The sequence below is a fragment of the Ursus arctos genome, unplaced genomic scaffold, assembly GCF_023065955.2.
Source record: "Ursus arctos isolate Adak ecotype North America unplaced genomic scaffold, UrsArc2.0 scaffold_25, whole genome shotgun sequence".
NCBI lineage: Eukaryota > Metazoa > Chordata > Mammalia > Carnivora > Ursidae > Ursus > Ursus arctos.
In genome coordinates, this window is record NW_026622930.1 from 821249 (window position 1) to 832822 (window position 11574).

General features: G+C 66.6%; 1 protein-coding gene across 3 annotated transcripts; it reads right to left on the reverse strand.

Moving 5' to 3' along the window:
* Positions 1-5130: 5130 nt before the first annotated feature.
* Positions 5131-8593, reverse strand: TMEM121 (transmembrane protein 121). 3 transcript variants are annotated; one of them, XM_057318577.1, is made up of 2 exons: positions 8511-8593; positions 5131-6562 (listed from the first exon to the last, which is right to left on the reverse strand). In XM_057318577.1, exon 2 carries the CDS (start codon positions 6405-6407, stop codon positions 5451-5453), a length of 957 nt encoding a protein of 318 aa, XP_057174560.1. In that variant the 5' UTR covers positions 6408-6562; positions 8511-8593; the 3' UTR covers positions 5131-5450. The 3 variants fall into 3 exon arrangements, with proteins under 3 accessions (XP_057174560.1, XP_057174561.1, XP_057174562.1); XM_057318578.1 differs by having other exon boundaries at positions 8507-8581; XM_057318579.1 differs by lacking the exon at positions 8511-8593 and adding an exon at positions 8291-8374.
* Between the last annotated feature and the right edge of the window lie 2981 nt (positions 8594-11574).

The window sequence follows — 11574 nt, forward strand, 5'->3', positions numbered from 1 at the left end:
CACGCGGACATCCCACCAGGGTCCCTTTCAAGGTGAACCGTGGGAGCAGGCCTCGCACAGAGGAGTGTGTCCTTGCCAGGCTGGGGGGGACAGCAGCCTGGACAGCCTGCCAGACTCGCATGCGAGAGGTGTGTGAATGTGCACGTCACTGAGCAACCACCATCCCAGGGGACATGGACGAGGCCACAGTCAGTGGGAGGCTAGTGCACCTTTCCCAGTGACTGACAGACAGAGCCGTGATCACTGGAGAGGATGGAGAGGGTCCCACACTGACCACGGGGCTGAGGAGAGACGCAGGGGTGACCACGGGGCATCCACAGCAATGCCCGACTCACAGCCCAGCAGGCATCACCCGCGCCGACCTTCCTCCAGCACCCAGTCTTCCCTCTGGTGTGCCGTCCGCGCGTGGGCTGCCAACCCCACGGTCCTCCCTCCGCACCTGTGCAGCTTACTCGTACGTGTCAGGGCCCCGGGGTGTGAGGATGGCGCGTCAGACAGGGTGCCTCCACGAGCGATGGGCACCACGTCCGTGGACAGCGTGAAGCAGGCAGCCCTCCCAGCACGGGCAGCCCCGCCCAACCCAGCACCAGGAAGGGCTAGAAGGCTCTGAGAAGGGAGGACTCCGTGCTGGAGCTGGGACCCCCGTCTTCTGCCCTCGGACAGACACTGGGGCCCTTGGTCCCTAGACCTTCGGGCTTGGACTGAGTCGGACCCCACCTGGCAGACTCGGCAGGGGCGGGGGGATGTCCCAGAGCCCAGGTCCTCATCACATCTCTTTCTGTGTGTCTCCATCTGTCCCAGTGGCTGTGTCTCCGCCTAACGCTGACTGAGGCCCACCTCCGGAGCCCCTGCCCCTCCGCTCTCAGCGTCCGGCGCAGCCCTCCCTGCAGCCAGCTCCCAGAAGGGATCCTTCTGAACGCGGCTGCTCACGCATCAGAGCCCCCAGCCCAGGCTGACCCCCTCGCGCAGTACTCTGGTCGGGCTGTGTCTTCTTAGTCTCGCTGGTTAGACGCAGTGACCTTGCCAAGACTGGCAAGGTGACCACAGTGTCCTTCGTCCTTGGCCTGGGGCCACCAGCCCCGCCCCCTCCCCCGCCACGGGAGGCAGAAGACACGGGGCCATCCTGAGCTGGACAGGGGTGCTGGCGGCTTTTCTTCCCGTGCCGTCGGCGAGTGGAGCGCTAGTACCGGCCGCACAAAATGAACCTGATGGTGTGAGGTGTCAGGTGTCACTTAACACGAGTGGGTTCAATTTTGCTAAATTGTTCTACTGTTATGAGGCCGTTTTGCTACAGAAAGTGTGAATGTGCTTTGGGTGGAATGTGGAGAGTCGGACGTTCATGTTTTCTGTTTCCGAGTGACCCCACAGGCAGGTGAAGGTGGGCCTGCCCCCCAGCCCAGGGGAGGACGGGGCTCGGAGGTGGGTGGGGCTCCAGCCAGGGACACCCCAGGACCGCCCAGAGGCCCAGCAGCAGTTCCAGTCTTGCTGTTGGGAGCACTCGGGAAGGGGCGTGATTCACACGGTGGGCGACCTGCACAGCGAGGGGCCCTTTGGGGGCTTCCCTGCATATTTCTTCGTCTGGGGACTTGGACGTGTGCTGGCATCACGCGGAAAGTCTCAGCAATGGAACCGGGGATGAGTACGGCTTTGACCCGGTCAAAGGCAGTGCGCGCACGCCCGGCCTCTGCGGGGGAGCTGGGCCCCCGGGCCAACACCTCGGATGCCACCGAGACATCAAAGGGAGGGTGCCACACCCACCGGGCCCTCCCCGCGCCCCCCCACGGGCCATGGGCAGAGGGACCGGGTGGCAAGCTGGAGCTCCTGCTGCGCCGTAATGAAGTCCCCTGTCTCGGACCCGGGGAGCCGGCCAGTCACGGCCTCCAGGCCCCACAGCCAGCCCTCAGTGGAGGGGCCGTCACGGGAGCCAGAGCTGGACCGTGGGGCCCAAGGGAACCAGAGAAAGATTTTCCTACCAACAGGAGGGGCCTCAGCCCTCTTCTTCCTGCATTTGGACGTTGTTCTTGAGAAGATGTCTGCATGGTGCTGTGTGGACCTTGGGACGACCCAGGGAGACATCGCCAACCCTCCAAAACGCGAAGTAGTCAGACAGAGCCCGCTGCTGCCTGACGTGGCCAACCTGCTGCAGACACCCTGGGAGGGCTGGTCGCAAACTCCGAACAAGGTGACCGATGTCCTCAGGGCCACAGTCTGACCTTCCCACCTGAAGCAAGCTAAGCCCGAGCTCTCGTTGGAGGTTATCAGGCTGGGGCCTTCTCAGAGCGGGACCAGTGGCCCTGACGTCCCAGGTGACCGCAGAGCTAGGGCTGGAGCAGCACGGTGAGCAGCGAGGCCCCGCTGGGGACCTCACGTGTCCAGGCACGACACCTCTGGTGGGCTCAGGACGGCACCTCAGATCCTGCTGGGGCCAGCTCCCCAGGCAGCTGGAACTGGGGGTCTCTCTGGCCAGGACAGCCCACGCTGGGAGGAGGGCATCCCCAGTCTGGGGCATGGGCGCAGATCGCAGTCCAGCCGTTACCATATCGGGGTTTTCTCCTAGGACCCTCCATGGACTCTCCCGTTGGCAGAGGGTGGGGAAGGGCGGGGCATCTGACCTGGCCCGGCAGGAAGGGGCTGCAAGACAGGCAGGCTAGACCCATGGGAGGGGCACGGCTCCCAGAAACACCCCCTCTCTGGACCTCACTGCCCAGGTCCTCCCCTCTGCCCCCCTGCTGCCCCTCCCCACGGAGCTGGCCTCACCCCTCTTCATTCTCCTTCCCACTCCTACCTGAGCAGCCCAGACCAGCCGCCACCCAAAATCCATGGATGCAGTTTTATCAAGTCGCCAGTGGTCTCCCGGGGGCCCATGGACGTCAGTCCACCCCACATCCCCCGGCCCACCTCTCAGTCCCTGCCCTGCTGGCCCAGAGCCCATCACCCTCACTGCAGCCCCTACACCGTCTGAGGAAGGCTTCCCCGCTCTTCCCAGACCCGACCTCTCCCTCCAAGAGTGTCCCGCAGGGTCTGGCCGCCCCCCAAGTCCGCCCCCCACCTACACAGGGACAGCCTCTGCCTGGGCTCAGCACCAGGACCAGCACAGGGCTGGTCAGTTCAGCCACTGCAGAACTGCATCAGGACCTGGGAGCTCACCAGCAAGAGGACGAGGGGCAAGGGACCAGGGGCTGGCTTCTCTGCCACGTCTGGCCACGCAGGCCACCTCAGGAAGCCAGAGAAGGGCAGGCTGGAACTCGGCCGTCCGCATCTTGTTGCCAAGGCAGACCCCAGAGAACAGACACCTCAGGCCACAAGCCTTCCAAACGCCCCCGGTTCCCAGACCTGCTGCAGCCAGAGCCCAGCTCTGTCATGAAAACAGTGGACGCCGGCCACAGGCCTCACTGCAGCCAGGGGCCCCTCGCATCCTCCACATCTGTCCAGATGCCCTCAGAGACCATCGGAAGGGCACATAGGAAACCAAGTCAGGATGGGGTGGGGACAGTGTCCTCGGCACTCAATGGCCTGGGGAGGCCAACGGAGGCAGAGATGGGAGGCAGTGACCAGTGCTGAGGGTTTACTTGGGAGTCTGACCAGTTCTCACTTCTGACACTGGACGCGGGGGCCTCACAGCAAAGCTGACCCCCCAAAATGTTCCCCAACCCAAGGGCCAGCAGGGGCTCCTCTGAGAACAGGCTTCCAGGGTAAGAGTCAAAACAGGCCACGGGGAGAGGGTGGCAGGAGCCTAGACTTGTCAGCCCCCCACGCACCCCTCACAGCATCCCTGTTTCCACAGACTCACCAAGGACACACCACAGAGACCGGAGGGGACAGGATGGGCAACACTGAAGCTCACCCACTGCCCCCACCCCAGACCACACACTCCCAAGACTGCACCCACACCCTGCCCCACTACCCCCTGCCCCACTCGCAGGCTGGACCCCTTGCAGCCCCTCACGCTCTCCGGGCCTCGCCTGTGGCCTTTGCCGGGCAACTCCCCACTAGCACCTCCTCTGCACCACCTCCTCCTCCCCCTTCCCTCCCCCCCTCTACTTGCCAACACAGGAGGACAGAGCACCCCTGCTCCACAGCTGGGCTCCCCAGGCTCAGAGAGACACTGCCGAGGTTGTGGTCAGAGCGCGGGGCCGAGCGGTCACGTTGGAAGACAAGAGCAGTGTTGTAGCCGTGAGTAGTCCCTGCGTATCTGAGGACAGGGACTGTCCTCAAGCTGGGGGAGGCCAGACATTAGGGGAGCGGGGACCCACACCCTGCCAAGGGGGCCCAGCGACCAGCCAGCCAAGCCCTGACCAGCGGCTGGCGGAAGGGAGCTCGGACAGGACCCTGCTCTGCGCCCACTCCTCTGAACCCTTCTGGGAGCTGTGGGTTCTAGACACAGTCAGGCAACGGGGTGGTGGGCGTTGTCCCCCAGCAGGGACGCGAATGCATGAGCGCAGGCCTAGCCTCACGGTGCCATCAGCCAGGAATCTCACAAGGCGTCCTCAAACAGCCACGTCGACAGCCTGCTAACCCTGAGGCAAAGAGCCCCTTCCCCAAACGCTATGGAGACTGTCCCTGGCCGGGTGGGTGCCCAGGGCCACATCACAAGGGCTTGGTGCCAGGCAGAGGCAGGTCAGACAGCCTGAGGCGTCCCCTCTGCCCCACCAGGGCACCAAGCTACTGGGGCCACGCTGCTGTGGGCTCCATGGGTATCTGTCCCCACCAGGCCCAGGTGAGGTGGGGCCAGGCTCCGTGCTCCTGGCCTCAGCCTACGAGGTCCACCTGGGAGCAAAGCCGGCACCTGGTCCCACACCGCGCCCCCCCCCATCCCACCTCCACCTCCCACCCCACCTCCCACCCCTGACGCTGAGGAGAGAACCCGGGGCTCGGGTCAATTCTGGCCCTCAGGTGTGCACGCGCTTACGTGGTTAAGATACCCCAGGAAGCCCAGAGTCCGCGTTCTGGCACCTGTGCGGGTGGGGACGGTGAACTGGGACAGGGTCTCTGTGACAGCGCAGCAATGGTCGCGCAGCCAGGAGCTGGCCCAGACCCCTCGCCGCTGCCGCCCCCCCCCCCACGTCCCCCTCCCACCCAGTCCGGCTGTCAGAAACAGGCTCAGGAAACACGCAGGGCACGGCGGCTTTGGATACAAAACTGTAAACACGAGTCTTTAAAATGAGAGGCCTCCTTGGCCCCAAACTCTGAGCCAGAGGCCCCCACCAAGGGACCCCGAGGGACGGGACCTCCGCCCGCTCTGTTCTCCCTTCCCCCCACCAGGCCCCCACAGGAGGGGTGCGCCCAGGCCAAGCACACACGGGCCCACGCACTGGGGCGGCCGCGCGCTGGGGGAGCGGGGCTGCGAGTCCACGGTCCGAGGGATTCCTGAGATGAAGAAGTGGCCGCGGCCCCCGGGCCCTGTGGGGAGCCCGCCCCCACTCCATCCCATGCAAGCCTCGCGGGCACTGTCACGTGCCCAGGGCGTCACGCGTGGGCGAGGGCCCGTGGGGGCGGCCGGGCGGGCAGTGCAGCGGCGGGGGCGGTGGCACGGAGTTGCGCTGCGGGGGCGGCGGCTGCAGCTCCAGCGCCAGCGCAGGCGGCGGGAAGTCGCGCACCTGGCGGCGGTACTCGAGGAACGTGCAGGCCTTGGTGGCCAGCGCCACCACGTTCTTGCCCACGAAGATGGCCGAGACGCGGCTGTCGCGGAAGAGCGCCATGTTGGCGGCCCGCGCCAGCACAGCCACCACGTTGACGGTGGCGAGGCTGAGCACGGGGTAGAGCATCATCTTCTGCGGCGCGATGTGCTCGCCCTGCATGCTGACCTCGCTGAGCGCCACGCACGGCAGCACCAGCAGCAGCATGTAGCAGTAGAAGAAAGTGAGGCCCTCGGCCCACAGCGGCAGCCCGGTGCGCGGCGGCTCCCACAGATTGGCCTGCATGTCCAGCAGGTCCAGGAGGTCCAGCGCCACCCAGAAGAGGCGGCCGCGCAGGTCCTCGCGCTTGCGGAACGTGCGCACGTACTCCATGCGGTCGAGCGCCACGAGCAGCAGGAAGAGCCCGGGCACGCACACCGACAGCAGCAACGTCAGCGCCTTGCGCGCCACCGGGTCGGCCGCGCCTCGCCGAGCCGCCTTGTAGTTCTGGAAAATGAAGTAGAGTTTGATCTCCAGCACGAAGATGTAGAGGAACCAAAGGATCATGGCGTAGCCGCGTTTGGCGGTGCGCACCTCGGCGCCCACCCACACGGCCACGTAGCGCAGCACCAGCAGGAAGCACACGTCGCCCACCAGCACGATGATGCACACACCGATCTTGCGCGGGCCCTGGTTCTGCTCCACCAGGTACGCGTCCATGACCGCCATGCTGCCCATGATCACCAGCGTGGTCAGGCACACGTGGCGCCGGTCCGGGGGCGGCAGCACCATGGTCGGCCGCCGGGACCCCGGCCTGGGCTCACCTGGCCCCCACGCGAGGCGGGACGAGGCCCTGCGGCGGCGGCGCTCAGCCCGCGGGCATGGCGCGACGTGGCCTGTCCAGCCGCTCTGAGGGCGCCACTGCTGCCGACTGCCGAGCTCGGAACCTGGGGAGACCAGAGGGGACAGTAAGGACGCAGTGCGGGGGCAGCCTCCGCCCTCCCGGGCCCCCGCTACGTGCTTCCTGCGCGGGGCGCTGTCCCCTCGGCGGGCGCCCGGGGCCTCTGTGGCACGCACGCGCCGAAGCGCGCGGGGGACCGGGAGCGGGAGGGGGAGCAGGGCCTCCAGGGGGCGCTGCAGCCCCACCTGAGACCCGAGACCTGGTTCCCGCGCCGCCAGGAAGGAAATGGAACGGAAGTGGTTTCTCGCCGCCGCGCGCGTCCCGGGGCCCCGGTGGTTTGTCCCTGCTGGGCCCACGCCGCCGGCCCTCCGGCGTCCTTTCCCCCTCCCCGGGCGCCTTGCTTAAGCGGGGAGTCGGGCCCGCGGCCTCCGCTCTGCGCGCTCGCTCGGGGAGCGCCGGAGGCCCGCGGAGGCCCAGGCCCCATCCCCGGCGCGGCGGCCGCGCTCCCGGCATGTTTTCTGGTCCAGGACTGAGGACCCTCTCTCACAAGCCTCCCTACCCCAGCCTTGCATCTCTTCTCCCTGCCTCGGCCGACTCAGTGTCCCCTACTCACCCGTCCACCCACCCCAGGCCGTGTGGACCATTCCCAGCCCCGCTCCCACCAGGGCCCCCCCCCCCCCCCCGGCCTACAGAGGCTCGCGTCCCAGCAGCGTCTCCCGCCAGGTGCACGGCCCCGCCTGCGCGCCCGCGCACCCACACTGCCCTGCTACTGTGAAGGGGTGGACCCTGGCCACTCCCCCCCCCCCCCCGCCCCGCACCTTTGGGGCCATCTCAGGAAGCCCGCCCTCCACTGTCGCCCACCCGGACCTTCTCTGGGCTCTGCAGCCCCCTGCACCTCTCCCAGCCTTGGCACAGACTGTTGTGACTGTGCTGGTCGGTGTCCCACAGTCCACTGGGTCCTCACACCTGGGCCCGCACGCCCGCCCGCACCCTCTGACCGTCACCTGCACTCACTTCCAGCCAGGCCCCCTCACCCCGCCTCCTCCTTCCACAGCACCCCTGGCCCTGGGCTCTGTTTACTGCCCTGTCTAGACAAGAACATAAAATTTAATGTCACCCGTGACTGTGAAGCGAGTGCTCAGCTTGCCCCTGGTGACACCACTGCCCCCAGGACTGGGGAAGGAGGCCCTCCTCCAAACAGGCACCTCCATTCCCCACCTCAGCAAGCCTGCTGCCCCACCCAGCACCCGCCCCCCGGGGACCCTGCAGCCACACACAGGACCCCCACACTGAGTTCAGACACCTGGAGTGGAGGGTATCTGGGGGAGCGCCATATACGGCTACCTCCACAGTTCCAGGAGCTCCTGCTCCCCACCCACCCACTCACCCCATTTTCACCCACCAGGTGGGAGACCCCTCCCACCTGGGGCCTCCGCGGGCCGCAGCAGCCTTCCGGCCAGGCCACGTAGCCGAAGAGCCAGAGCCGCTGCCCCGCTAATCCCTCCCCCTCTACTCCTCAGCGTTCTCGTTCCCTCTCTTAGCCACTCGTCAAACCCGGGCTGAGGATGCCAGGGCAGACCCCGTCCCGACGGGAGTTCGCAGGAGAAGCCCCCGCCCCTGCCCCAGGAAGCCGGAGCCAGGGCCTCAGCACCCTTCCCGCACACCCTTCCCGGCCTCTCCCTGGAGACCTGGTCCCAGGCCCTCCTGCCTTGGCTGTCCTGATCCGGCCCTGCAGTCCCCTGCATGCCCCCTGCCCGCCCTCTCCCCTAGCCACCTCCTCAGTGCCCACTGGTGGGGGCCAGCAGGAAGGGGCCGCCAGCCCCGACCAGACCGAGGCTGCTTGCGGCAGGCTGCGTCTCCGCCCTTCTGCCCGCACCGCCGGCGCCCCCAGCCGGGGCCCGCCCTGCAGCATCGCTGCGCATCCCAGCCCCTGCGCCCGGGCCCCCGCTCGCCCCGCTCGCCCCGCTCCCGCCTCCGGCCCCGCGCCTACCCACCGCCGGCCCACGGAGCCTCCGCGCCGGGCCGAGGCCGCGCTCCCTCCGCTCTGCTCGCTCGGCTCGCTCTTCTGCAAGGCCCCCACCAGAGGCCCCGCCCCTGCCCGAGGCCCCGCCCCGCACGATGGGGGTCCCGGCGCCCCGCCCCCCCCCCCGCAGCTCCCGTTGCCACGGCGACAGCCCTGCACCGCAGCGGGGTCGGGGACCGGTGACCCTGGGGAGCTGGATCACGCCAGATCCGCGCGCCGTCCCCGGGAAGCCTCTGCACCTTGCTTCACCCCACAGCCAGGATCGATCGCCCCGCGGGCCCTCAGTCCTGCTCACCCCCTGAAATTCTACTGCAGCCCCACCCAGGCCGCCCACCAGGGTGACCCCACTCACCTTCGACAGATGGCCCGAGGACCCCGTTAGCTGATCGCGACGTGGGGCCGTGCTGACCACTGGCCCTCTGCAAGTGGCCTTTGAGGGCGGAGAAGTGCGGTGGGCCTCCGGGCACCGCGCCGCGTCCTTTCAAAGACGCCCCACTGATAAGCAGGCTGTAGGTTGTTGTGTTAATTCAGATTATGTTAGGCTTTGATACCCATGTAAGACGTACTAGCACTATAGTAGGAAAAAGGATCTTAGCATTGTAGGAGGTTGAGTCCTGGGTTTCTTCTGAGGGTGGAAGGCAGGGCCGCTGGGTGGTCTTCATCTTCAGCATCCCGGGGCATGCTTTCCCCCAACCCCAGCCTGTCCACCCTGAACCCCCACACCCACACCCCAGCCATCTGCCCTTAGGGTGGAGGAGGGGAGTACACCTGCTGCTCTCCCCAGAGCCGCTTCCAGGTGCCTCCATCCCTCCAACAGAGGAGGGGACGCAGGATCTCCCAGGATCCCCCTGATGCACAGGGGTGAAGCATGACTCACACCCACGTCTGCTGACACCGAGGCCCTAAGCAGTTCTTGGGTCTGTGCAGGTGACCCAGCCCGCCACCCTCCGTCCACGCCGGGGGCCAGGGACATGTCGGTGCCCCTGGTAAGCGAGGATAGCTGGCCGCTATGGCCATCCAGGAGCAGCACAGCTGAGGTGCTGTGAGAAGCTCAAACCCTCGGGATAGCTGGTTGGGAAAGCAGCCCCCACACCCACTCACACAGCTGCTTCTCCTTCCCTGCCTTTGTGCCCAGGGAAGAGCCCCCACAAACCTCGGGGATGGTTCATCTCCCCCAGGGATGCCTCCAGAAGCCCCCCCCACCCCGCCTCAAGGGACAAAGGACCTGCATTGAAAGGCCACACATGCAGCATATGGAGGGAGGAGGGGAGGGAGCATCAGCTGCCCCCTGACAGGTCCACCCTGGCAGGCCCAGGAGGCCGAGGAGGGGCAGGTGGAGTAGGAAGAGAGCCAGAAGCACCTCCCTGTGTCCTCCACTCTCAGGGAGGGGCTGCCCCCCAGGTCCCCCTGCCCCTCTCAGCAGCCGTTCTCCCTCTGCCCTCCCCCACATCCCCCAAAGGCATGCTCAAAAGCCCCATCTTTAGCCCCAGACCTGCAAGGCTGCATCCCTACTCCCGTCACCCCAGCATCCTGTTCTTGTCTCCAGTTAGGCAGCGCCCAGGCCCGTGTCTGTGCTGACCTCACTGGTGCTCCCCCCAACTCTTTGTGTTTCCATCTTCTCCGGGTGGGGGGTGGAGCCGTGAGTGGGTGGGGGGTGCAGGCTGGCCCTTGAGGGCAGGCCCAGAGTGGTTGGGGCTGGGACCCTGGGCAGGGTGGGCTCCTAGGGCAGAGTCTGTTCCTTGCCGGTTCAGCCGCAATGCTTAGCCTTCCTCAGCTTGTGGACGCACCACTCCCATCTGCCTTGGACATCAAGGGGCCTTTTCCGTGTCGTGAAGACACGTGTCATGTTGGAAAGGCCCACCCTAGTGACCTCATCGTAACTCGACAACATCTGCAAAGCCCTTGTTTCCAAACAAGGTCGCCTTTGGACACGCCAGGGTTTACGCTTGAACGTACCTTTGGGGGACATAGTTCAACCCAGAAACACCTTCCCAGCCTGCCAGTCTGTCTCCCCTCACTGCCGTGCGTCCCCAGCTCCTAGGCCTGGCTCTAAAGTCCCCCCACATGCCAGCTCTGGCCCTGCCAGCCCCCCAGCCATGTCTCTCATGACAGCCCTCGTAGCCTGGCCAGGTCTTGTTTCCCTGCCGCACACATTGTCCTGGGGCTCCCCTCGCTTTGGGCGGCAAGCCCGACCCCATGCACCTCACTCCGGGCCAGGCTTCCAGCCAGCTGCCGCCTCCGCTCCGGGGTCTGGCTGCCTGCCCCAGCCGCAGCCCCTCCGCACTGGCCATCAGTCCATGCAGTCACCAGGATGGGCTCCATGCCCCCAGCCCGCCTGGAAGGCTGGTGAAGCTGATCCAAGCCCACAGAGAGAGCGCGGGGAGCCCCGCGGTGCCCGGAGTCCCTCAGGAGAGAGCAGGAGCAACTCCACATCTCTGGCGGCCATGCCAGATGAGCTGAGAGCGGGTCATCAAGCTCTGGAAGGGCCCAGGGTGACAGCAGCTTGGCCTGGAGGGCTGGGGTCTCGGGCCCTGACCTTGGCTGCAGGTGACCGGGGCAGGCCTCACCTCCAGGGCCCGGCAGAAGCACGTGGAATCGCTCAGGGCGGGAGGGATCTCCACACAGCCCTCACTGGTCCCACAAGTCATTGTTCAAACACAATAGCCCAGCACACTGGGCTCCAGGAGCGAGCCAGCAGAAACACAGACAGAAGCCAACAGAGACTGGAGGTGCCAGGCGGGGTCCAGGACCCGGCCCTGAAAACCGTCGATGCCACGGACAAGATGGGGAAGACGCACTAAGCAGAAATGGTGGGACTCAGAAACACGGTGACCAAAACTGAGGATCAGAGGAAGCATTACGAGCAGAGTGGATGCCTGGGTGAGCCCCGAGGATGGAGGGAGGGCGGCATGGAGGGCAGGGGCGGGGGCCACGGAGGGGAGAGGATGGAGAGCAGTGGCAGGAAGCTCTACCCCGCATGTCACTGGAAGCCCAGCGCCCCGACCAAGGCACAGCGGCACTCTGAGGACGTGGCT

What these genes read in the sequence shown, in the direction of transcription:
- TMEM121 (XM_057318577.1), bottom strand. Translation starts at nt 6,407, where the DNA reads ATGGTGCTGCCGCCCCCGGACCGGCGCCACGTGTGCCTGACCACGCTG.